General features: G+C 41.0%; 1 protein-coding gene across 2 annotated transcripts; it reads right to left on the reverse strand.

Annotated features, from left to right (window-relative positions):
- RIPK1 (receptor interacting serine/threonine kinase 1) lies at positions 1 to 25,839 on the reverse strand. 2 transcript variants are annotated; one of them, XM_053956145.1, is made up of 12 exons: positions 25,719 to 25,839; positions 19,688 to 19,899; positions 17,854 to 18,007; positions 16,788 to 16,925; positions 14,258 to 14,486; positions 13,306 to 13,455; positions 12,079 to 12,155; positions 8,955 to 9,045; positions 6,239 to 6,796; positions 4,668 to 4,739; positions 2,700 to 2,846; positions 1 to 2,025 (listed from the first exon to the last, which is right to left on the reverse strand). In XM_053956145.1, the coding sequence occupies exons 2-12, from the start codon at positions 19,837 to 19,839 to the stop codon at positions 1,739 to 1,741; spliced, it is 2,055 nt and encodes a 684-aa protein (XP_053812120.1). In that variant the 5' UTR covers positions 19,840 to 19,899; positions 25,719 to 25,839; the 3' UTR covers positions 1 to 1,738. The 2 variants fall into 2 exon arrangements, with proteins under 2 accessions (XP_053812120.1, XP_053812111.1); XM_053956136.1 differs by lacking the exon at positions 25,719 to 25,839 and adding an exon at positions 24,382 to 24,478.
- Positions 25,840 to 27,045: the final 1,206 nt, after the last annotated feature.

Consider the following 27,045-nt stretch of genomic DNA (forward strand, 5'->3'; position numbering starts at 1 on the left):
AAAGAGCAAATGAAGCATTTAATGTAGGTCCATTAAATGATCACCATTCATTCTGTGTACCAAATAAGACAAAGATCTTATGATTGAAAAATTGCATATTGTTTAAATAAAGACTGCAGACATGGGAGACTTTAAAAACCAAGGGGGGCTGAGGATTTGATGTAGCAATACAGTGCATCTGGCGTTAACAAAACATAAATGGACTTTGTGATCTGTTCAGGGATCTGTTTAATGAACTAACACAGTAACTGCTGGCTCTATTTGTTTAAAGAATAATTTTTCTTTTTCTGGGAAGTGTATGCTTATTATATTAGACAGACAAACCATATCATTATATTGTACTCAAGAGTTTATAGAAAATTTAGCATGTTGCTAAGTCAAAACTGTAAGGCAATGCAATAAATTTTAAGTAGGTTTAAAGATGCTTGCTTTGATTACAGTTTCATTTTGCTTCCACTGAAATGGTGGGTGCTGTATCAAGGAGCAGAAATCCATTCTAACTGCACTCCATTAAGTTACTTAAGTTACTTAGCTTTTTTTTTTGACAATTAAAATTAATAATTATGAACACCTAGTGCTCTATGTACAGCTTAAACAATTACCTGCTCCAAAACATCTGCTTGAAATATCTGTAAATCTGATGGAACAGGAGGCATTGTCCCTCAAAAGAAGAGTTTGGCATAATTCTTTGGACAAAAAACCTGAAGTAATTCTTTTTTCATAGATACTGCATACTGAGATTATGTCAATATTAGGAAGTTAGAGTGACAAGGAACATTTCCAGGCACTGGGATACCATCACCTAAACTATAGAGCTGTTCCAGTGTTCCCCAGAAACAACCTGAGTGCTGTGAAACACAACAACTTTTGCACAACATTTTGGAGGATTAAAGAATGTGCTATTCTGGCAGCCGGCTGCAGCATGCCCATTTTACCTCAGCATCTAGTAACATTTCAAGGCACACTTAATGTACTAATGTAAATGCAGCCGAAGAGATTCAGAATGTAGTGACACTGAGCCCTCAGAGCAGGTAGGAGAATGGGTCTTCAGTCAAGAGGTAATAAGGCACCTTTCCCTTCCCAAAACTCATGTATTCCTGAGATTTTAATTTGGATTGCATACTGATTTAACTTATTTTTTCATTATTTCATAAAGCAGATGAGACTTCTACCCTGGAAAATCTTTTCTACCAAACAATGTAAAAATCTAATGCAACATTATAAAATATCAATTACAGACTTTTAAAGCCAGAAATAGGCTTTGCTTTTATTTATGCTGCTGTTCTGTATAATTCTATAAATCTATATTTAATAAAAATTATAAAAATATTTGAAACACATTATTGACTTAGACCAGTCAAATACTGGCATGATAAGTATTGGCACTTTTGGTAAAATGCTAGGGTTGATTTTGATTTCTATACAAGTTTTTCAAGCAATAGGTCAATAGGTCAATCTTTGGAACTGAACAAGACTACCAACATGTTTCAAGATTAGAATGTAAAAATTTTGTGTAATGCATTCTCCTTGAATTGTTATTTGTCTTGCATTTTGTTGTTGTTATCTTTGGGCAATTGTTCTATTTGGAAGGAAGATGCTTTCTTTTTATCCTTTGGAAGATGAAATATTGTGACATGAACTTTTTGATTTATTGCAGGTATTAACTGGTTGGTTAAAAAAATAATTCCAAAAAGTCTGTGCAAAAAGGAGAACTCTAGAAAGTCTGTTCTCAGTAAACTTATTCTTCTTGGATTTTCATCAAACTACGAAGGAGATCCAGTCTTTGACAGCCAACGAGGGCCTTGGCGAGTTTTCCAACTGTAGCACCTTTGGCACCTTCCCTCATTACCCACTTGAGCAGCATTTGGTAAACTTTTTCTTTTAGTCCATCTCGTTCATAGTCATGATCAATTTCATCAATCTCGGGATCACCGAAACCCAGTTTCCGAGCACAGTGCTTCCACTGCTTAGCCAGATTTTCTCTCACTAGATTCAAATGCTTTTCTGTCAGGACAGTAGTATTGTCTGCAAAAAGAAGAGTGTAAGAAAATTGCATCATTCAACAGTTCTTCTGTTCCTTTCACTCTCTCTCTCCTGTCCTCCCCCAGCTATTTATTGGTAATATCTAGAGACCGAATCTTAGTGAGGCAATCAGAAGTGGATTTCATGGAGGCAGCATAAGCCAGTGATGGTAGGCAAAAAATGTCCAGACAGAACATGTGTATTCACAGGTCAGTTGCTGGATTTGCTCTTTGACCTAAAGCTATCATAGGTTGTCACTTAAACCTGCAAGATTGAAAAAAACCCTTCTAGAGTTCTTAAAGAGTTGTATATGTTTTATATTCTGAAACACAAATGTTACTTAGGAATACACAGAGATAGTTTAATTCAGTATTGACCAATTAAAATAAAGTACATTTCAAAATTGTCCCACTTCTATCTGAACAAAGTTGTCATGGCTCTTGCTTACACAGTTTAACTTTTAGTTTTCCGTGTGTCGTGTCAGGCACTGGACTCTATGATCTGCACGGGTCCACTCCAACTCAGGATATTCTACGATTTAAACTAGAAGTCAGGTGAGGATCTCCAATCCTAGCCTTGCGTCTACTAGTGTGAGTGTTTTATACGTTCCAAACCAAATGATTCTCAGGTAATTATATGGGGTGAATACATGAAAACCAGGGAGATATTTCTCTTACCAAATACTTCTTCATAATGAGTATCAATATCTTCCATAGAAACAGAATAAGTGCTGACACGTGGATTCTGCTCTTCAATTTTCATGTGATTGTAGGATCCAATCTGAATTCCAGAGCTGTTATTTATGTTGTACTTGATTGAATCATCTGTATAGGGAATTTTAACACAAATTTACAAACAACAGCATAAGTTTCAAATGTCAAGAAGTAACATAAGGAGGAAAAAGTTCCACTAATAAGGGGAGTGATATTCGTTGCATTTGATGTAGAAATAACCATTTACTGGCAACTGTGCTCTGAGCGCATTTTCACTCTGCAGCGTGACACGAGTGTACTTTAGTGAAAACCCAGTCTATTTTACGACAGAGTGCCACAACCAAGCTGATAGTTACTAGACTGTAAATAATGTTCTCTGTGCCTAGGAAATGCATAGTAGCAGTCTTGCTTTCTGCTGCCTAACAGCTTCAGGAGGTCAGCCTTGACTCGAATGTTCTTTTTGTTTAAATTTTAAAGCCTCACTTCTGCCTCTCAGCTTTCCTTTTCATCAATGTAAGTACAGGTTTACAGTTATGACTTCTGAGTTCTGTGAGACTACAGCAAATTGTTTCATGCTGCTCATAAGATATGATTAGTAAAACACATAATTTGGTCTTTTGTTTACTGTTGTCTGATTTCCACATGCAGCATGAAGCTAAGTCACTATTCATTTTAGGTGATTTCACTTTTCTTGACAGTGTTGTCTGAACTCTGCTTTGATAATTATCCACTAAACATTCTAACTCTAGCTTAAATGGTGAATCTCACAACCTGTGTCTAAAATTGAAGTACAGATACTTAAAATGATACACCAAGCTCTGTATTTAATCACCTGGAATCATGGTTACATTCTTGTTACACACTGAATTGCAACGTGAAGTGTAAAAATCTATAGTTATGTATGAAAATCTGACTAAGTATACTTAATATATGCTAATCTGGGACTGCAAGTCAGAAATATTATATGTATGTATGATTAGATTGATGAAGTTGCAAAAAAGGAATGCATTTTATCATGTCTCATAACATTATTACTTCTACTCATAACATTATGATTTCTGGGTTTTTGGTTTGTTTTTTTTTTTTTTAAGAGCCAGAGGACTCAGGAAACACATCATATTTGTAGTTAAAAATATAAAGAAACCTCATGTTTGCTATGTTCTTATCTGGCAACAAAATGAATTTAGCATAAGATATGAAAACGTATACACATACTTGGTCAATATTACAGTATTAACAGGAAAACTTACTATGCTTATAAATCTCCTTTCCCAAGCCTTTACACTTTGCAGCTTCTCAGGCTTGGGTCATCATTTAAGGGGTGCGGAGTCAAGAAGACAGAAAGCTCTTTCAAGTTTTCTTTGTAGTGTTGACCACTTAGAAACTGGACAACCCTTTGAAAGGGTTAATTAAAGAATTCAGAGTGCCCCAAGCAACACAACTTAAAGGAGCATATATTAATAACTCCTGAAGGATATTACATGATTTTAGGGGTTCAAGCCAGTAGAACTGTAGAGACCTGTCCCGCAATGAAGGCTGATCAGCATGAAGCCTGTAGCTAGAAATTAATATTAAAATGCAGAGCAAGATAGGACAAAGTGTCCCAAATGTGCATGTGGTTCCAGAGCTGGGCAGAGTGACAGCAACTTGAAGTTTAATCTAGGAAAGTGACTAGTTTAGGTGTACAGGAGATCTTGCAATGCTCTCATATTTTTAAAGTTCTTACATTAAAGAATATGTTGTCCTTGATTTATGAAATACATATTTAATGTGTGTTTAGGTCCTGCTAGAGACAGGAATTAATTTTACCTACTGATACTGAAAACTGGTTAGAGGTATTAAGCAATAATAGGAATTATTTCAAGTTTCTGAAGTTTCTTGCTTTACTGGTTAGGATGCAAGGCACGGCCTGTTGGCTACCAGGGCACTTACTTGGGCTTACTCTGGGTGCACTAGGGTGGTAGGCAAACGTTCCCCTTGTGAAAGAAGTGGAATCCCTGTAACCTGTAGAAAGAGAAAAAAACCAAAGAAATGCCAAAAGCATTATGTAAATAGAAAAGCAGATATACTTAACAATGACTGCCATATTTGTAACAATGTGAGTATACAGTGCTCTTAAATACAGAGATGAGAAGCTTTTTAATTAGCAGCATTGTGTCTTGTTGAATAACTCTAATTTAAGCAATGATCTTATTGAGGTTTTGCTGAGTTACTAATAGCCTTAACCATCCTTGGATCTCAGTGAGGACAATGGGCTCCCATGTGGGTGTAGGAATACCTGGAAGTGTGGGATCACAGCACACTGCAGTTTCAGACTGAGTTGCACATATGAGGTATTCAAACTGGCAAATTCCAAACTCCCTAGTGTGAGTTTTTGGATGCTCACAGATGAGCTCTGCAACTCATACTGAGGCAGCAAGAGCAGATGGATTACAGCCACCCAACAAGTCAATGAGGAACTGAAATGCAGCTCTTATGCACCTCAGTCTGTTATCTGCTACACTATTTCACACAACCTTCCTATAATAAATGTTTTCCTTGTTCCTTTCAAACAGAAGGTTTTCCTTTATTAGTGATGTTGAAAATTTTAATGCCTGCCTTCTGACATGACAGCCCTTGGATTCATTTCAGTAAATAAACTCACATAAACAACTAATCACAGCCTCTGCATTAATAATTTAACAGAATAACATCTTTGTGGTATTCTGCTTGTAAAAAGCTAGGCATTTTCATGTGAGATGACCTGGAAAATAATACCATGCTAAAAATATTCAAGAGTAGGAGCAGGCATCTCATGTTGTCTCTAGTGCCTCAAAGTTGTATCTTGTAGGTCTCCAGTTACCACTTTGTAACTTTTTTTGTTTTGTTAATGCCCCATATTCTCTTCCTTCTTTGTCTTCATACCTTTCTACTCCATGTCTTACCAGCAAACACCAACAGAAGCTCTCCCTCAGCACCAGGCAGAGCTCCCTGGAGAAACCAAATACAAGCCTTAGCTCCTTGCTGGCTCCCTAAGTTCAGGAGTCTCTCAGCTTGCTGCAAGTAAAAAATACCCATCTATTTTCTGAAGTGTTGCTACAAGTGTTGTTTCTGCACGAGCAGAACCTATGGTATGAATGTGACGGTTTTGAGAGTCAAAGGTCTCCTCAGCTTTCCTAGAATGACTAGTAGCAGCTCCTGGTTTTGGGAGCTGCTTTGGCAGCACTTGCTATCTGTTCTTCCTTGGCTGGTAGCTGAAGAGTCAGCTGTTGGGTCTCATGCTCTTCTGTTACACTGATGCTTTAGAAATAGTTCATTGGAAATTGGCAGCCTGACTGAAAGCAGCATAATGAAGTCAGAGCTAGTGTTTTAACTTTGAATAAACAAAGAGAACTTAATGAAATAAATTCACTCTTTCTATATTACAGATCAGCCTGCAATAAGCAGGTTGTTCGATGAGCTAAATAGAGGAAAAATAGGTGAAAACATATTCAGAAACATAGGTGTTGGAGAAGGAATCTCACCTGTATCTGTGTCTGAATTCTTTGAATTCCAGTTGACGTTGGTCTGTGATTTCACATTTTGTCCAGATTCCAGCACAGGAGGTTTACTTGGGATAAAGTTACTGACTGAACTTAATCCATAGGCATCTACTGGGTTTCCTGATGGATGACTGTTGGGATTGGGCCCGTAAAAAATATCTACATTTCCCCATTTTGGTGTTGTTGCAGCTGGCCAGATATACGGATTAGTGTTTGATCCTGTTTTCTCAGCTCTTGGATACAGCTTACTCAGTTGAGAAGTAGGGGATGGCTTTGCAAACGGATCGCGGGAAACTCTCCGTCTCCTTTCCTCCTCTAGCATTTCACGGCTGTGTACCACAGGTGGAACTGCTTTATCCATCCGGCTCCCAAATGCATGGTAGTTGTATTCGTGCTGAAGTTTTCTTTCCAGATTATCAGGAGGTGCAAATGAGGTATCACAGCTCTCAACGGGCTGGTTCTCAGTGAAGGCAGCAAACAGGGCTTCGTTGACCTCACTGGTCATGGGACCTTGAGAGCTGTGTAGAGATTTAGGCTGATCTGAAATGGAAGAACATTAAATGTTTGAAAACATTCAAATGCTGCAAGTATTTAACTTGTTGCAATGATAGTAAGATCTATTAACCTACTTTATTATTATTATTGTATATCTAAAAGGTTTCAATAAAACATTACTTCCAGCATAATACATTCTATAAAATAAAACACACCTTTACTGACAAGTAGAACAGATTTTTATCTAGGAAGTACAAGTTTGCTTAAGCTATCAGTGTTCAAATCTCACTATCTTGAGTAATGTGAGAATTCACTGTACTCTGCTTGTGTTGATATCAAGTTTTCAACCATTGAAACAAACATTCCTGGAGGCCTTTGTAGGATCTGATTTACTGGTGTGTCTCCTCTAGCATTAACTGGAGTTTGATCAGTGCAAAACTGAGGTGTAACAGGATGGAAAATGTCACTGTAATAACAGATGTAATTTCATACAGCACAAATAATTAGTCATTAAAATATTATTTTAAAATTATTATGTAAAGTGTCCTGTCTGGATATTTCGTGATGAATACTCTTCCAAAGAATACATTTTTACAAGTAATGTCTACCAGATAAAATAGTGTGTGTCATCTATACCTTTCAATGTAATTCTCAGTATCAAAGGAAGCTCTACTTCAGAACTGAGCTAGAGTTATAATCTTTATGATGCTGTAGCATTCCAAGACTAAATAAGAAACATAAAAATCTGTTTGGCACTACTTGTAATTATTTTTTTAAGGGTAGGACTACAGATGCTGTCTTAAAGTTCTGAAAGCTTCATACTTTTCTAGAAAATATCATACATTGCTGGAAGCTTTACAGAGCACTGTAAAACTGAATAAAGTGTATCTATGTGCTTCTATTTAGCTCAGATAATGCTAGTGAACTGGGTTCCTCAACCCCCAACCCCCCCACCCCCCCAAAGTTACATTATTTCAGCCCATATTAGGCAGGACCAAAACTAGTTCCTTTGGATGGCTGTATATTAGAACACCTTCAGTCGGACTTGCTCTGCTTGTTTTGCTACCACTGCTAGAGCACAGAAATAACCCCATCCAAAGTGACAGCTCTTAGCAATTCAGTATTAGCATAAACTATATGGCATCTGCTCTCCAGGGCAAGCTTGAGATGTATGAACAGATCTTGTGGGATGCCTTTCACTACCACTGTCTGAGTGATGCCCATTGACTAGAGAAACCTCTGCCTTTGACTGACAGGCTGGCAAGATGGCATCTTCTGCAGTGGAGTTTCACAACAAAGTCTTTTGTACTTAAAACACGAGAGCATCTGCAATCTGCAGCAGTCTTACACAATTCTTTCTGTGCAGGAAATGTAACTACACTCACTTAAAAATACAGTAGTGGGGCTGCCCTAAGTCCATCAGTCCTACTGAGGAAGAGTTGTGGGAAACCTAGCTTTGGGGAAGATTTATTGGTTGCATGTTACAGTTTAACATTACTAATTTAATCATGTCTTAGATAAATCAGCAGAATTTTATCTTTACTGGATTTTTTATTATTGCTTGTAAATCAGTGCTGCAAATAAGATCCTGTGTCCCTTGACATTAAGAAACCTTGGTAAGAGAATTCCAGATACATTACTACACAAGTCTATTATATTAGATATATTATCACATAGTAGAGAGCAAGCTCTATAAAATCACAAAACATGCAACTCCTCCAAGATTTGATGAAGGTACAAGAGAAAAGAGAGAAAAAACTATCTACTAGTGTTCCTCAGATTCTTTAGAGAGCAAGGTCCTAAACAAAGGAATATTTTACAATTATGTATCTTGGTCATATTCAGAGCATTCATAAGAAAGAATGGAGGGGAAAAAAAAGTCTTAATGAAATTAAAGCCTACAAACCAAGCAGTTGGCACGAATAAAAAGATGAGAAGAAAGATCATGTATGAAAAGTAATTATTGAAGGTGACCACTGTAAAAGTTTAATGTTGAACAAAATTTTTGGCATGGAAGAGGAAAGCCTAAGAGTATAAAAGGAGATGGAAATTTTAAGTGTGACTTCTGGGAACAAAAACATCTCAGTGATTACAATTCTTTCTGAGGTGCTGAATAATTTAGTCTCTTAATAACCCTTAAGTTGCTTTGTACACAACTTTATCTTTGGCAAATACACAGAATAATTATGTGCTAGTGACTTACCTGCTTGACCATTGCTGGTATCTTCTGGTACAGCATCTATTTGAAGGGATTCCATGCTATGCAGCAGTTCATTTGTCTCTGGCCACATTTTCTGCATGTGAGAAAAAACAAATGATCAAATTATAGGCAAAAGCTTAAACAAAGGGTGTACCTGTAGAGTATGAAACAGCACAGCTTCACTGTGAAGTGACTTGGATGAACAGATTCTGTGAATCTCTGAGAAAAGATCCCATACTCTTTCAGATAGCACAGCCTGACAGGAAATACCCATTGCTTTGCTATAGGTGGGCAAAATCTTTTCTTCAATGCAGGGAGGGAGGACTGCAGTATAACTGCAGTATATAATACTCTGAGTTGGCCAAACAATACCCTTGCCTACATGAATGTGACCTTAATCCAGAGTGGCTCTTGATTGTCTGACTTGTATTTAATAGCCAGACTTTTGGCAAGCAATCTCGGTGAGGGGATGCTGCTGAGGTAAAGGTAGCAAACATGCATCCTGTTCTGTGGATCTATATTTAATAAGTTCATTCATCAACAGGGAAGAAGAGGTGAGAAATAATTAACATTCAGGTAAAGGCACATTGACTTTTATGAAGATTATTAGAAATGAGGAGTTTAGGGTAAATTTTCAGAAAGAAGCAGTGCAATTTCCTTTCTATAACCCTCATCCTCACTTAACTAGAATGAAGGCCAAATCTACTCCTGTTCTACTCTTCTGATGCTCCCATTATTCAGGCTTTGCTGGAAGTAATTTTTTATTAACCTGGAAAAATTCTTTCTCAACTTCCCCAAGTGCTGCTTACTCACAAAATAATTTCCAAAAGTAGCATTTGTGTTCATGTTGGTTTTTTTTTTTTTTCTAGTTAAACCCAAGTACTTTTACAGATTAAAACCCAACAATTCCTACCTATCTCTTCCCAAAAAATCTACTTCCCTTCAATAGCAAAAGGTAACATTCTAACACACATTACAACCATTGGTCCTTAGATTTTACTTGAGTAATGGAATTGTTTGAACAGGGAGGTTGAAGCAAATGACTTCTGATCCCTTTCAACTTCAACCATTCTGTGATACAGTGATCCTTTTAGTTAGGAGGCTTCCATGATTGCTGGGCAGGCAGAAGGGAGGCTATGCCCAAACTCTCTGAGCCATGTTGCTACTAAAGCTGTACTAGTAATTCACATAGTGACTTGCCCTGGATCCACTCTTTGCAATCTGTGCTCTGATTATAATGGATGTTTTCCTTCCTGAGAAAGTAATAAACTCACAGCCTATTTCCTAAATAGTCATTTTGTCCCTATGATATGAGGGACAAAAGATACATGCAGAGAGCTAATGCATGTAGTAAAATTTGCCATGGTCCTGATTTGGAGCTGCTATCACAAATTAGACATATATACAGTTCATATTGGGAGTTTGATCAAATCAGTCCAAGAAATCTGTTTCATCAGTTTCATTTTGTAAAACTCTGTTGTTTTTTTGAACAGTTACCGGTGCTTCCTAAACAGCACATGAAATGAGTAATTTTCATTTCCACAATTGAAGACTTGGTGAGAAGGAAGCACTTAAAAAAATGTGAAAGAATGGTTTCACAAGGAAGTTTGTTTTGGTTTTTTTTTTTCCTTAGTTAAGAATACTGTCTGTATTGTCTGTGAGTGAAGTCTATATAGTCAAGTGCTTAAATTCATAATATCTGTGATAAAAAGGTTCCATTATCAGCCCAATTGTTCAAGAAGTTCTGATTCTCTTGTTTTCAGTCAGGAAATTATTCTTTTAATCACAGTTTTTAAACTTACAGCCAGAAAAGTAAGAAAAAAACAACTTGCACCCTCAGGAAAACTATCTGAATTTAACTTTTACCTATTAATATTACCATGGAATAGCTTCCTGACCCTCAAGCAGGCTGAGACTCATTAGACACTGCCTGAAAGCAGGGCAAAAGTTACCAGGAATTTTATGAAGTTACTTTAAATCAGATTCTGCCACTTTTGAATTGATAGGAATAACATTTTATTTCATGAGTGAGACCTAGTGGATATATGAGGAGCTTTTGCAAAATATCATCATAGAATCAGTGTGCCCCTCAGGTGGAAAGAGACATTGGGCCCACCTCCTGCTCAAAACAGGGTCACTTATGGGATCAGAGTTGGTAGCTCAGAGCTTTGTGCAGTCAGGTTTAAAAACCTCCAATGAGGGTGACTGGACAACCTCTTTAGGTAACTTGTGCCACTGCTCTGCTCTCCTCAGAGGGAAAAGTTTTGGGTTTTTTCATTTCACTTTTACACCCACTTGTTTCTGTATTTGTCTTTTTTTTTCTAGTCCTCACACAATGCGCTGCTGTGAAGAGCTTGGCTCTATCTTCTCAAACTCCTCACACATAGGGGCAGGTTGCTTTGTCCTCCAAAGCCATTACATGTCTGGGCTGAAGTAGTCCCATCTCCTGTTAGGACTAACAAGATCTGAGCAGATCTGCTGCCTGTGACACTGCTGGTGCCAGGCAGGCTGTGGCTGGTCGCTGCTCTTCACCACCCTGAGGTTCTTCTTGGCAGTGCTGCTCCCTGGCTGAGCAGCCCCTGGCTGGCACTGAAGCCAGGGGTATTTAATCCCAGGTGCAACACATTCCTCTTGTGCTTTCTGAATTTCACAAGGTTGCTGTCACCACATTCCTCCAGCCTGCAGCTATCAGCCTTATCCTTGTGTCTGTATTGACTAGTCCTTCTAGTTTGGTGTTCATCGCTTCTGTCAGGTCACTGACAGAGGAGTAAACCAGGTCAGGTTCCAGCCCACTGCACTCCTGCAGCTGCTTTTGGCCTGGTGAAGTAGGACCCATCAACTGCTCCACTCTGGGACTCACCATCCAACCTGTTTTCATCTGCTCATCCAGACAGCAACATCTGAACTTGAAGACAAGAGTAGTTTGGGAGAGAGTGTTGAAAACCATCTGAAGGTTGAGATAAATGACATGCACTGCTCTGCTGTCATTCACAAATCCAGCCATTTTATCACAGCAGGAAATCATATCAGTCAAGCATGATCAGTGTTGAAGTGGCAGAATCTGGCCATAATTGGGGCTGGGAAGAAGCAACGTGGGGAACCTTAAAATGCTTAGAAAGCTACTCACTTTTAAATTCTTCAGATCTTCTTCAATATTTTTTCCTAGATATTCATAGTAAAATGGCTTGTATCTTTCACTGATTTCTGCAAAAATAAAAGAACTAAGTGAAAACAGTTTTCAAAGGAAAGTAAAAGTGACTTGTACTGTTAACAGTCTTGATGGAAAAGGAATAAAGAATGAAGACTTCTACGATGTCAGAAACAAGAAAGGTATACATACATTTGTAATTTGTTCACATGGTACATTTAGTCTCAAACAGTAACAAGAACAGGATGACTTCTAGGGATTTGTTGTTGTTGTTGTATTGCTTTTTAGGGTGAAATCTGTCTGTGATCAGTAGTTGAGAGCAACTTTCCTTGACTTGCATATGGGAAAATTAGAAGCTAAGATCCAATTCAAGTATAAACTTAATCTACTAGCAGTAGATTATGTATGTTTAATATGGAGATAGTAGGTGGGTTCCTCATGGGATACACATTTCCTGTGAGTATTTAAGTACATACCTGCTGTATACAAAGCAGTTGGTGCTCCTGTCTAAATACAAACCTCAGTTTCCCGTTATTTGTTGGGGTCTTTTTTGTGGGTTGGGCTTTTTTTTTTCCCTCTTTTTGTTGTTTTGGGGTTTTCTGGGTTGTTGGGTTTTTTTAGGGATTTTTTGGTTGGTGGTTTTTTTTGGCACTATGTATTGAAGCAGAAAGAAGAGACAATGAGATACAGAATTTTTACTTATTTGCTCTTAGTCTCCTTCCCAGACCATTCAGCCAATACTTCTACTGATTGGAAGTGTTTTGCCATCTGACCATATGAAAGGATGATTAGCTATCAAAGTCAGTCACATTGCTTATGGAAGGATAACCAGGACAGTTTTTGAATCTAGAGTATTTTGAATAGGATATTTTCTCAGTCATGGTCAAGATATACTATATTCCTTGATATTGGTTTTATGTAAATTTCAGCAATAAGATTATACTATGCTGAAAAGAAATTATCAGGGATAAAGTGTCTTAATTAGCTCCATTCACTTACTAGGATTTCTCAAACCTGCAAATGCTGGATCAGATCCCATTTTTGGTCATAGTACAGAGAGCATGCTTTACAGAACATGTGCATGGCTATTTCAGTTTTCAAAAAAAACCTCACCTTATTTCAAGAGGAAAATACTCAGGTTTGTTTTCTTGCATTATAAGCTATCAATGGACTCAAACAAATACAAATCCTAAAGTAATGCCTTACCTGCAAACGTTGGACGTTTCTCTGAATCTTCATCCCAGCACTGCTTCATTAAGTCAATAACTTCCACTGGACATTTATCAGTGATCTCCTTTATGTCTGGTCTGTTTCCATTCATGATGCCAAAGCAAATCTGGTTTTCATTTATACCATCTGAAAGACAAAATTTCCTATCAGGTTCTGCTCATGGGTTTTGCTACCTTTCCATAGGTAAAAGAAACAATGAAGTGGCTCCCTGTGTGTTTGTGGGTATGTAAAACATTATTTCAAAGAGGTCCAGATTACAGCTACAAATTTTTTATATTAGTGAATTTGAATCCACTTCTCTGACTTCCATGGATTAAAGACTTATTTTAAGATTAATGGATTTACTTTTATATGTAAGACATGTGCAGTGTGAGTGTGACAGTACCTCTCTAGAACCTGCTTCTCAGGTGCATCAGCTCTGTATTAGATATGAACACAAAGATGGCTACACAGGCAACATTTAGCCATTTAAATAGCAAAAAAATCCATTCAAAATTATAAACATGTTACTCTGGAATTCCACAGTTGGCTTCTATTGTTCTACATAAGCCCATTGGTGCATGATGAGAAATCAGCACCATTCATTCTCATTCCATGTGTAACTAGTCTACCTCAGGAAATAGTGTCAATTAAAGTTTCCATCCTGGCCCACCTGAGGTTTGCCTAATTTCTGCCACCAAGTCTGGTTTGTGCCCACACCATGTAGATGTGAGTAGATTCAGCTTATGGCTGCATTTCATTCAGATGTTCTTGTCCGTGCTTAGAAGTCAGGAATGATGCAACTAATTCCTCTGACTGGCCATGAGGTGCCAAACCAGTGCAATTATAGGCCAGAGGTAATGCAATCTACTAATCTTAATTTTATAACATCAAATGCTTAATATTTGTAACTTATTTTTCTGATAGCATCCTTTGGGAAGTAACGTACTTTCGTATGGCTCTTTGTTAGCAAAAATTGCCCAGATCACAATGCCAAAACTGTAAACATCTGATTTCTCCACTGGTTTAGCATTTACACTGCGTAAATGCTCTGGGGCCATATAGAAAAGGGTCCCAGCATTGTTCTGGTAAGTGTTCTTCATTTGCCTCTGTCGGACAGTTTCTTCTTGGGTCAGCCTACTCCAGCTCTTAAAGGAGGCAACACCGAGATCTGCAATCTGAAAAACGAGACACGTCAGAACTAGTGCTGTAATGAAGAGGAGATAAACAAGTATTGCATTCAGTGCTCAATTTTATCAAGTCTTAATACAAATCTAATAACTTATCTAAAAACTAAATAGTGAACAAAATACAACTTAAGAAAGGAAAACAAATTATTTTGGTTTTTTCTTGTTTTTCTTTGTTTGGTTTGGTTTTTGTTCTAAATAAAGTATCACTGCCAATTGGGAGCCATTAGGCTGAACTTTTTTTATTAATTGTGGAACTCTTGCACAATGTGAGAATAGAAGAAATTTGGTTTCATTCATATTGGCAATCATATTTAAGGTCTGCTTGCAGTGCTCAGGGGAGAACAGAAGATTCATAGGAGAAGAATCTAAGATTCAAACCTTAGAATCAATCTATGAGATGGGCAGATATGCCTCCTCGCTCACTGCCCTTTCCATTCAGATTCCATGTAACTCAACCACCTTAGATCTTCCTTCAGAAAAGGGAAAGAAGAGGATCTAAAATGGTATAATATGTATGACAGACATGGAAAAGAATAGCATGGAATAGGTTAAAGCAGAGATACCTGGGTACTGTGTGCTTGACAATGGGATGTTATTGAGACTTTAGGGTGCAGTTTTGCAACTAGACTAATGACTGGTGATGAAGAAAGTAATCTTTCCCTCCTCTCCCACCGTATCCTATTATGTGTTCCCTCTGCTCCTCTTGTTCCAGCACTGACACTTACCTGGGAAGACCCAGTGCAAGGCAGTTAAGCAGCTTGCTGAACCAAGTGCTCCCCAGCAGAAGGACAGCACTGCCAACAAGGTAAATGGTAATCTGCTGGTTTGGCTTCCTAAATCAAGACAGGCTGTTCACATTAGCACCAGTGCTAACACAAAGGAACAGGAGGTCAACAGGAGGGGAAAGCTGAAAGGAAATGGGCCTGTCTCTCTTGGCCATAGGCTGCTGTCAGAGTCGTGTAACTCAATTACTTCAGATAAAAGTGAGATGACACCTTGCCTCGCTTCTAACTCACTTTTCTCTCTTGTTGCCTCTAGCTAGCTTATTGTTCCTCTTGAATTTCTGAAGCCTCAGGCTACGTTTAGAGGTTGTGTATTCAGAGGAAAATCAAGGCAACATTCTGCTAAGGAAGTAGGAGTCCAGGTTCATGTCTACAAGTGAGAGGAGGTCTAGTGATAGAGAAGAGTATGATACAAATCTTTCTACATTTACAATTTCCTGGAACAACTATTTTCCTTTCTAATTATTGACAATGTTAGACACATTCAAGCAGATATACTGTACAACAGCTGCCTTAAATTATACTTTTGATCAAGCTGCTTAAGGAAGTCTTATCTGATTCTGAATTTGATCCCGTTGTCATGAAATGTGATGATAGCCTAGTTTGGTCCTGTCCATATAAGCGAGCTGAAACCCAACTCCCCATAAAATTTACAATTAAAGCAGATCATGATGAGGTTTTTATTTTTGGAAAAGAAAAAAATTTGTAATTCTTACTGCACTTACTATATTAACCTTTTCGAAGAACTTCTCACTAATTTATTTTTGAGAAATAGAAAATGGCAGAGTTCTCTTCACAGAAATTTATTCTATAGTTTCAAACTGTAATGGGGTCATTATTTCAACAACTCACCTTGACCAGAGACAGGATATTTGATGAGGACTGCTGCAAATTCCCCTCAGGTTATTCCACAGTAGCCTCTATATTTATGTGTCTTGATCCAAAACCCCACTAAAGTTAATAGAAGGGCTTTGGAATAGGCTTATAAACCATTCTTTGAAGTAGTGTCCTGATGGGGTTTTTTGTAGCTCCTGGATGGCATTTTAAAATGATGACTAAGGGAAAAGAGGTATACAAAAGAGGAGAAGATAACAGACAAAAGAAAGAAAGGAATAAAAAAAGGAAGTGAAGGCAGGAGGAGAAATTGCAGCAATAAAAGACAAAAGACATCATACATAAAACATTCTATTCTGTTTCAAATGCCATATTAATATTTTTCCTTTAATTGTTATGTTATTTATAGCTTGTTAATTCTCAACATTGTTTTTTAATGCCCTCAGTGATTTTTTTTTCACAGTTGGAGGAATACTGTGCAAATCTCAGACTCAGAGGTTGTATAGGCCACCATAATTCAGCAATTCAGGGAACACTCTCTCAGTGATAGCTCACTAAACTACAAAGGCATTCATCTACCAATTCCACCAAGTTAGGAACTCTAACCAGCATAGCTGTGGTGGGTTCTTCAACCCAAATCACCAACCTTCTCTATTCACACTCTAACAAATACCTTAATGTGGAAGTCTCTGTCCACAAGGATGTTTTCTGGTTTTAGGTCTTTGTGTACAAAGCCTTGCTCATGCAGATAAAGCATCCCCTCTGTGATTTCCAGCACGAAACGCCCTCTCACGGACAAAGGTACTGAGAGCTAAAAGAAAGAACAAGAAGTGCCATCTATTAAAAAATTCAACTACAACAATCAAATTAAAACTCCGTCTTTAAAAAAAGTTCCTCAGTCCCAAGGGTATCTCTGCTTAAGCTATGATAAGAAAAACCTGAATCACCAGTGGGTTGAGGGAGGTGATTGTCACACTTTGCTCCACACTGGTATGGTCTGACCTTGAATACTGTGTGCAGTTTTGGCCACAATTTAAGAAGGATGTAAAGCCATAAGAGAGTCTCCAAAGGAAGGCACAAAGATGGTGAAAAATCTCGGGGGGAGGCATATGAGGAAAGGCTGAGGTCACTTGGTCAGTTCCGCCTGGAGGAGACTGAGGGGATACCTCATCGTGGTCTACAGCTTCCTCATGATGGGAAGTGGAGGGACTGGCACTGATCTCTTCTCTCTGGTGGTCAGTGATAGGGTCTGTCAGAATGGCACGAAGCTGGGTTAAGTGAGGTTTAGGTTGGATATTAGGGGAAGATTCTTTATCCAGAGGGTGGTTGTGATTTTTGGTGTTGTCCTGTGCAAGCTGGACTTGATGATCTTTCAAGGTCCCTTCCAACTAGGGATATTCTAGGGTTCTACGGTCCTTCTTGGATTGACATTTTGGCATTAAAATAACTCTAGAGTCACTCCATATTTACAAATACTTGCTACATATTTAGCAAATTCTCCACTTATCTCTACAGCCCTTCTAGAACTTTTTAATCTGTAATTGGTCTGCTCCTCTGCGATGCACAAGAAAGCCACTGTCATTGTCTGCTGTCTCTAGAGAAGGCAGTGTTGCCACTGTCTTTTTAATACAAAAAGAAGAGTAATAAATTAAAGACTCCGTTCTCTGGATATGGTAGTAACATCCTGTCTCTTTCAAGCAGCTCACCAACCCTAAGGGATGAAGTAATTGACTGCTCACATTCTGTAGTACTTTCATCATGTTCCCCCGGTCCACATACTCCATCACAAGCGAGTAGTTTCCGTCTTCCAAAATGACGCCGAGTAGCTTTACCACACGGTCATGCTGCAGTCTGCGCATAATCCTGCCTTCTTCAAGAAGGGAAACATTGTACCTGTAAAACAGAAATTACACTGAATTTAAGTGTAGAAAGAACGAAGGGATGAAAGAACGAAGCCAGCCTAGAAAGAGAGAAGGGATGAAAATCACACTGATTCATGATGAAAACCATGGTCAAAAATGTCAACATCCCCACAACCCCTGCAAGATTAACCATACCTTCACCTGCTTTTGAATTGATACAGATTTGTTCATGCCAGGTTATATTCTCTAAGATTTTGCTCAAATGCCTTACACAGAGACTGTCTGCTCAGTCTGATTTTAAGGCCTGCTTTTAAGAAACTGCATAAGCATTCTTCTTGTAGGTAGCTGTAGATGTGCAAATATTTAAACTGGGGTGAGAGCTGGGCAGAGCTGAACGAGCCTTGGAACAAGAAGGATCAAGATCCACATCCACTCCACTACTTCTAGTACAAGAAACGTACAGAGGTCTTGTTTCCAAAGGCCTTCAAGTTCAAAACTGATTTCTTACAAGGGAGCCACACACATGCTAAATGATGACAGCATTTGCTAACAATTACTGGTTTAACAATTACCTTGGCCTCAGTACAACCCATCAATAATCAAAGGTACATAGCTGGGAGCTCACTAAAGGTCTTAGAAATGGATAGTATCCATTACATAATGAATAGAAGGGGTGGTATTTTTATTATTGTTCCCGTTCTAGTCATCAGACGGAAAGATGTAAGAAAATCTTGAAACTATACTGCTTGCTAATGCTTTCCTACCCTCTGACTTAAAAGGAAACTGCTTTCTCCATCTGTGTTCTTCTGTGTTACTAGAGAAGAAACCAGTTGTTTTGTTTGCATTAGGCTCAGTTTAAAAATCTGCTAAAGCCTTATGGTTCAATATTTTAAGAAATAACAAAATTATGAGCCTGTGTAATGAAAAAATAAAAACACAAACCCAAAAATACACTTGTCAGACTTGTCCATTTTAACTGTAGTCATCCCAAACTGTCATTGCAGGCTGCAAACTTCTAGAATCTCTTAATCTGCTTTCTATCAGCAAAATAAAAACTCAGTTAATTTATTTATCATAACACAAAGTAGAAAAAACATGGAATTTTGTCTCTCTTTAGTGGATGACTCATGGGAGAGTTTTAGGATTGTTATGGCTGTGAGGTAGTAGAGCTGCAATGTGACCTGAATCCACTGAAATCAACAGCTAATTCAATCTTTGAATTAAATCCGTGGGCTTGGCTCACTCCTCTTTCTCAAGGGAGAGCGGGTTAGATTCATGGTATTAACACACATGAGGTTGGAGTCCTGCTGATAATTTATGTGCGTTTAGTTCCTAGGGGACATCTACTGTTGGATAATTTCATTGAAAACATATCTGTAAGTTTGAAAATATCGTGTGGCTACTGGGTTCCTGCATTTCCGTAAGTGTGCAAGAGTTCTCATGACTTTTAACAATTCATGATAGTGCTCGCCTTGTAACAAAGACCAGGAACTTCACTGCAAGGATGAGTTAAGCTAAAAAAGTTGTCTCAAGAGGGAAAAAAGAAGAAAATTTGCAGGACAGCTGTTAGTATTGTTTTCTTTTCCCCACAAAAAGTATCTCCAGAAGCCAAAGACCTGAAATTATTACACTCCCTTTAGATTTATCTTAATTGATTTTAGAGGACTTAGACTAACTGAAGTGAAAATCAGAACTGAGATCTGTAACTTACTCAGTGCGCTGTGGTCCTGTATACACTTTTTTTAATGCTACATATCCATGTTTCTTGTGAAAGCATAAATAAATTGTTCCAAATCCTCCAGCATCTAGTTGCTTTTTTTCAAACAAATCCTTGGTGTTCATGTGGATGTCTTCCAGAGACATGGCTGCAGTCTTTGTGGCTCAGCAATTAAAACAAAATCAAGCACCCTCGTGCTTCTGGACCTGCAGTATTAAGGAGAAAAAAGAAGTGAAGAAAAAGAAGTGTCATTGAAAGCATTTAGCTGTTCCACTAAATAAGTGTACATTTAAGGAGTGGGACAGAAACATAAACTCTCATGACCCTTATGAATGCTCAGCTGGAAGCCAAAAATGCTGTGGTTCTCACAGAATCAAATCTAAAGATTTATCCTGTCAACTCACTACAGTTATATTCAGTTGATGCAAAATCATTTCTTCACCTGAGGATCTCAAAGTGCTGTATGGATAAATAGTTTTTATCCATAGAATATGCAGTAGATCAGTACTGTCCCTGCACTTCACATGTGCAAAATCCAAACCCCAGAAAAACCAAGAGCCGGTCCCAAAGGCAGGTAGTGCCTAATGATTCTGATAGGTATCTTGTTTTCTGAATTGCCTGAACACATGCCCAGATTCCTACATAACCCTAAGCTACCTTTTAGGCATCTTTGCAAACCTAGCTTTAAAGAGTTTGCTTAAAGCTTAAACCAAACAACCTAATGGAGGGTGAAATAAAGGACTCAGCTTCTATGGGAAACTTATTTGCACATGAACTCAAAGTGACAAGTGCTAGGAAGGAATATGTATGGCAACTTCTCCTCTGCTCATTAAAAGAAGAGGAACAAAGAAATTATGAAGGCTTGTAGTAACTCCTAAGTGCATCAAGACAAAAAGAGTTTGGGGTATCCTATGAAATGGGTAAGTAACAGATAAGTAACAGGTAAGTAATAGGTAGGTAAACACAAGTGGATGCCAGAATAATTTGGCATCTTTGATAAGGCTGTGATAATCTCTTGCCTAACATGTTTCCCAGGCTAGACAGCCCCTGCCTTCAGCACATGCCAGCAAGCTGCTTTGCTAGCATTAGTACAAGCCAACAAGCTCTGCTTTTCCCCCCCCCCCCACTAAGTTTTTAACTTAAGCATCTTACATCAGGTAAAGAAAGAGTTTGCTGAGAAAAGACAAAGTCCAAGAGACTGGCAGTGCTGTTCATTTTCCACTCATCTTGGGTAACTACGACACAGACACAGATAGAGGGGGCTGGGAGAAAGGCACCACCTCTAAGTGCCACTATCAGCAACAGTAGATTGGCTCTCGTTTGGGTAACTAAGAGCTCTAACTTGTATAACAAAGGGACTCACAAAGTTTTCCCAGATCAGCAAATGACTGCTAACTCCTGCAAACTACAGTGCACTTGTATCATCCAATCTCTAATTGAAAAGACTGCTTAATGTTGTTGTGAACATCAGCTGCAGCCTAACTTTGACTGCCTCATTAGCACAGCCTCTTTGGGGAGCCTGGGATCTAAGGACTTAGTGTGGGTGGAAGGTAGGTACCTGAGGGAAGACAGACATTTCAGTGCTGAGTTGGAAATGGTCTGATGAGTTCAATACTGACAAACCAAAACTGGGAAGAATAAGTTAATTTTGTAAAAAAATAAATGAATTGTGCCTGTAGAAGAGATAGAGCAAGAGCTTTCTTTTCAAAGTACACATAGAGACTCTACGGGCTGTCATAGTACAGATAGGGAACAACCTCCCTACACCCAGAGCAGTATCCTCTCTTCCAAGTTTTCTGCTTTGGCTTTACAGACTTCAAAAAGATGCAGGCTTTGTTTTGCTGCAGTGCTAGCCTGCATTATGAGCACAGGCCTGAGGACATGGCTGCATTCATTTAGTAAGAAGGTAAATCCTGCTATGCGTAATAATGATTAGAGGAAATTGTTCTTGTTTTGTTTGTTGTGGTAGGGGTTTTTCTGTGGTTGTTTTTAGTTTTTTGTGGGGTTTGTTTGTTGTTTGGTTTGGGTTTTTTTGTTTTGTTTTTTAAATTCCTTTACAGCCAATCAAATAGATAACAAATTACTCATAGCAGTGCCATTGCTGCTTTCATAGCTGAGCTTTCATCCCCCTGGAAGTTTCTGGTGATGGTTATCTGGATTTGCTGGCGGGGTCGTACTGACTTCTGTGCAGATGGGGTGGATGTCACATGTACAAGGGACTAAATTCAATCATGAGAGTCCAACATGGCATAAACTAACATCTTGCTTCTTTATTTGGGTCTCCCTTCCAAGAATAAGTTTGAAGTCACTTATGTATATTATTTTTTTCCATGCTAACAGCAATTAAGCATCTAGGTATTAGTTATAAGACTTGCGTGTGTAGATGTGTATTTTTGAATGGCAAATCTCTAAAGTTGCATTGATACCACTGACAGCTTGGGACTGGCATTCAATACCATATAACCTGGCAAAAAATATCTCGGCCCAAAACTGCAACAAATGCAGAACCTTGTTCCTATTTACAATGTTAATTACCCGTTCCTTCCAATCAAGCCACATGTAGTCACTACATGTGTAGTCTTGGAAATTCAAAATAAGTAATTCAAAAGTCTTGGAAATTCAAAAGAAGTAATAACTTCTAAAATCATAATGTCTGTTGAAGTGAGCTGGGTAACATTCAAGAAGAAGGAAGTTTCTTATTAGATGGGAGGGAACCTTCCCCCTTGGGCATGGTAAGATGCTACTGCTTCTTTTTTGTGTTCTTATTAAGTAATGAGGTACTCTGACTAGAAGCTCTCTGATCTAAATACTTATTTCAAACCCAGAGTTTTGGGGGATTTTTCATAGAACAAATATCACAGGAAAACAATGTCTAGCCAGGCTTTAAAGCAAAGACTACTTATTCTATTTAACATGAGATATTGGCTTATGATAGTTTGAAAGGTCAAATTATAAAAAAGCAAGGATGGAAGCTCAAAGACTCAGGTTCACTCCAACCTTACTGCTTCTTATTGAAATACAGGGTAATTGATATGTATCTTCAATACTTAGGACACACCAATTTATGCATTATGTATCTGTGGTTAAGAGAATAGAACTTTTGTAGTTTAATTTAGCCAACCCTTATAGAAGCTATGCATACTTCTAGTGATTAATTTATGTTCTGTGAAGTAGCTGTCATCTGTATACTTGATTAATTTTAAAGCAGTTCTTCTTGTATACTATTCTGAACATTTGTATTCGGTTGGGTTCATATTTACCAAGTACCAACATGTGTTATAAAAATTTTGAATACCAGTTGCTAGAAGAGAGGAATTTCTGTCCACCAGTATGACTGGTGTTCTTTAGAAGAGGATAGAACTGCGCTAAATGGGTTTGTGGCATTTTTCTTAACACCATGGTTATGTCCTCTCCTCTAACGCCTAAAGGGCATATAAATTCACAAGAATCATAACCTGGACATTAGGTCATCACGTCATATTCCTAATCACTGTTCAAAAGTGCTTTGCTCAGTTCTAACGATTTGTAACTGATCTGATGCAGTTACAAATCTGTAATGATGTGACCCCTCCCCCCCCCGTTTAAGGAGGAGCGATGAGCACATTAGCACAGTAATATGAAAAAACATGTAGCCTTTGTAGTTTAATGATGCTTCCAGCACCTAAGTTCTTAAGAGGTGTTACAAACTTTAACTGGAGAAAAATAGCATCTTTACAAGTAGCAAAACTCAGTGAGCACTGAGTTATCAGTCAGTAATGGAAAGGAATAAAGAACAGAAGCCAAAGCTGGTATTCCCAAATGATCAACAGGAGACAAATACAAGGGTTGCTATAGCTGATAACAAAAATATTGCCTCTGTCAATGATGTTTCAAAACAGGGTATCTCAGATCTGTTGCTGTAAATGTCATAACCCACTCCATCTAAACCTTTCCCTTCTGCTCAGATTTTTCAGCTGATGCATCTTTTCACTAAGAAATGATTTTTTTTTCTTTTTTCCTCTTGGAAATAGCAAAGAAAATACATGTGTCAGATCGTCAACAGGTTACAGAAAGGATCCCGCGGGAAAGGGATGAGAAGCCAATACAAGGGAAACAAAGGTGTTATGCAACACAAGTTTTCACAGGAGCAGAGGAAAGGATAGAATCTGTGCAGTAGCCAGTACACGTGCAAAGGTGTAACAGTCGGTTCAGGTCACAAAAGTGTGCATTCCATATGGGAATCGGGAAAGGCTGTCTCGGCTGCGGCGCCGCACCGGGCCATAGCTGTCGGAGACGGGCGCCACAGGCGCTGCCGGGCGCTCCCGCTCAGCCCCGCGCGGCCTCGCCACAGCCAAAAGCGTTTACTCGCCGAGAAGCCGGGAAGCCCTAACGCGGGGCTGCTCTGGCCTAGTTCCTTGTAGGCCGATCTACCATATCGCCCTTCTCCTCCCGGCGGCTTCCTGCCGCCGCGGCCGCCTCCTCTCCTACGCACCGCGCCATCGCCCAGCACTTCCCCTTCCCGTGCCCAGGAGACCCTCCACGATGGTCCGGGATGGGAGGGGGCGATACACCGACGCCGGGCCATCTCCCCTAGGAACCCGTCACCCCCACTTCTCAGTCTCTCGCTCGCGGGGTCTCCACCGTGGTTTCGGTTTCGGTGCAGCAGCGCGGCCCCGTCCAGCTGCCCCCGCTCCGCCCTCCTGACTTACCGTGCTCTGGCCTCTGAGAATCCTGCCGCTTCCTCGGGGGCCGCTGGGATTGGGGTTCTCCCCCAGCGCCCCTAACCTAAGCAATGCCCCGCTCCCGGCGCAGGAGGAGGCGGAGCGAAGGAGGCGGCTCGGAAGACTCGAAGCGGCGGGGGTGCCGCCCAGTGACAGCGTCACTGCCTGAGCTCTCTGAGCACTGCCATCGGTACCGCTTCAGACTGTGTCCCTGCCTGAGCTCTCTGAGCACTGCGATCGGTGCCACACCGCGGCTCTGTCAGTGCCTCACCTCTCTGGGCACTACGAGAATTGCCAAAAAGCGGCTTTGTCGCTTCCTCAGCGCTCTGGGCACCCTGATCGCTGCCGCCTGCGAATCTGCACTGCCTGAGCTCTCTGGCCGCTACGAGCGCCGATGTACGATGTACGAGCACGATGTAGGAGCTACGATGTACGAGCTACGATGTACGATGAACGAGGCACACCATGACTTTGTCACTGCCTGAGCTCTCTGAGCACTGCCATCGGTGCCACACCGCGGCTCTATCACTGCCTGACATCTCTGGGAATTACGACAATTGCCAAGAAGCGACTTCGTCGCTTCCTCAGCGCTCTGGGCACCCTGATCGCTGCCGCCTGAGAATCTGTCACTGCCTGAGCTCTCTTGCCGCTACGAGCGACGATGTACGATGTACGAGCACGATGTACGAGCACGATGTAGGAGCTACGATGTACGAGCTACGATGTACGAGGCACACCATGACTTTGTCACTGCCTGAGCTCTCCGGGCACTGCGGTCGGTGCCACACGATGGTTCTGTCACTGCCTCAGCTCTCTGGGCACTCCGGTCAGTGCTACACCGTGCCTCTGTCGCTGCTCCCGCCCTCCGGGCACTGCGATCGCTGCCGGCAGAGAACCTTTCAGTGCCTGAGCTCTGAGCACTGCGATCGCTGCCAGAGAATGTGCCACGGCCTGAGCTCTCTGTGCATTACGATCATTGCCACGCCGTGTCTGTCACCTGTCGAGCTCTCTGGGAACTACGATCGCTGCAATACCCTGCCTCTGTCACCTGTCGTGCTGTCTGGGCACTGCGATCTGTGCCACCCGGTAGCTCTGTCGTCTGTCGACCTGTCTGGGCACAGTGATCGGTGGCACACGATGACTGTGGCACTAGCTCGAGCTCTCTATGCAAACTGATCGGTGGCACAGCCTGACTCTGTCAGCCACCGTGTGGCTTTGTCGCTGCTCGGGCTCTCTGGACACTGCGATCGGTGCCACAACGTGACTTTGTCCCAGCCTGAGCTCTCTGGACACTGCGCTGCCCCCGCTCCGCGCTCCTGACTTACCGTGCTCTGGCCTCTGAGAATCCTGCCGCTTCCCCGGGGGCCGCTGGTAATGGGGTTCTCCCCCAGCGTCCCTTACTTAAGCAATGCCCTGCTCCCGGCGCAGGAGGAGGCGGAGCGAAGGAGGCGGCTCGGAAGACTCGAAGCGGCGGGGGTGCCGCCTAGTGACAGCGTCACTGCCTGAGCTCTCTGAGCACTGCGATCGGTGCCACACCGCGGCTCTGTCAGTGCCTCACCTCTCTGTGCACTACGAGAATTGCCAAGAAGCGGCTTTGTCGCTTCCTCAGCGCTCTGGGCACCCTGATCGCTGCCCCCTGCGAATCTGTCACTGCCTGAGCTCTCTTGCCGCTACAAGCGACGATGTACGATGTACGAGCACCATGTACGAGCACGATGTAGGAGCTACGATGTACGATGAACGAGGCACACCATGACATTGTCACTGCCTGAGCTCTCTGAGCACTGCCATCGGTGCCACACCGCGGCTCTATCACTGCCTGACATCTCTGGGAATTACGAGAATTGCCAAGAAGCTACTTTGTCGCTTCCTCAGCGCTCTGGGCACCCTGATCGCTGCCGCCTGAGAATCTGTCACTGCCTGAGCTCTCTGGCCGCTACGAGCGACGATGTACGATGTACGAGCACGATGTACGAGCACGATGTAGGAGCTACGATGTACGAGCTACGATGTACGAGGCACACCATGACTTTGTCACTGCCTGAGCTCTCTGAGCACTGCGATCGCTGCCACACCGCGACTCTGTCAGTGCCTCACCTCTCTGTGCACTACGAGAATTGCCAAGAAGCGGCTTTGTCTCTTCCTCAGCGCTCTGGGCACCCTGATCGCTGCTGCCTGCGAATCTGTCACTGCCTGAGCTCTCTGGCCGCTACGAGCGACGATGTACGCTGTACGAGCACCATGTACGAGCTACGATGTACGAGCTACGATGTACGATGAACGAGGCACACCATGACTTTGTCACTGCCTGAGCTCTCTGAGCACTGCCATCGGTGCCACATCGCGACTCTGTCACTGCCTCGCCTCTCTGTGCACTACGAGAATTGCCAAGAAGCGACTTCGTCGCTTCCTCAGCCCTCTGGGCACCCTGATCGCTGCCGCCTGCGAATCTGTCACTGCCTGAGCTCTCTGAGCACTGCCATCGGTGCCGCTTCAGACTGTGTCCCTGCCTGAGCTCTCTGAGCACTGCCATCGGTGCCACACCGCGGCTCTATCACTGCCTGACAACTCTGGGAATTAAGAGAATTGCCAAGAAGCGTCTTCGTCGCTTCCTCAGCACCCTGGGCACCCTGATCGCTGCCGCCTGAGAAT

Source organism: Vidua chalybeata, chromosome 1, assembly GCF_026979565.1.
Source record: "Vidua chalybeata isolate OUT-0048 chromosome 1, bVidCha1 merged haplotype, whole genome shotgun sequence".
In the NCBI taxonomy this organism is placed as follows: Eukaryota; Metazoa; Chordata; class Aves; order Passeriformes; family Viduidae; genus Vidua; species Vidua chalybeata.

Excerpts from the sequence above, each read along its gene's own strand:
- RIPK1 (XM_053956145.1), bottom strand. The coding sequence starts at position 19,839 with ATGTCTCTGGAAGACATCCACATGAACACCAAGGATTTGTTTGAAAAA. Across the intron at positions 13,456-14,257 it reads TAACAAAGAGCCATACGAAA|ATGGTATAAATGAAAACCAG; the intron begins GTACGTTACTTC and ends TTTGTCTTTCAG. Across the intron at positions 4,740-6,238 it reads GAATTCAGACACAGATACAG|GTTACAGGGATTCCACTTCT; the intron begins GTGAGATTCCTT and ends CTCTTTCTACAG.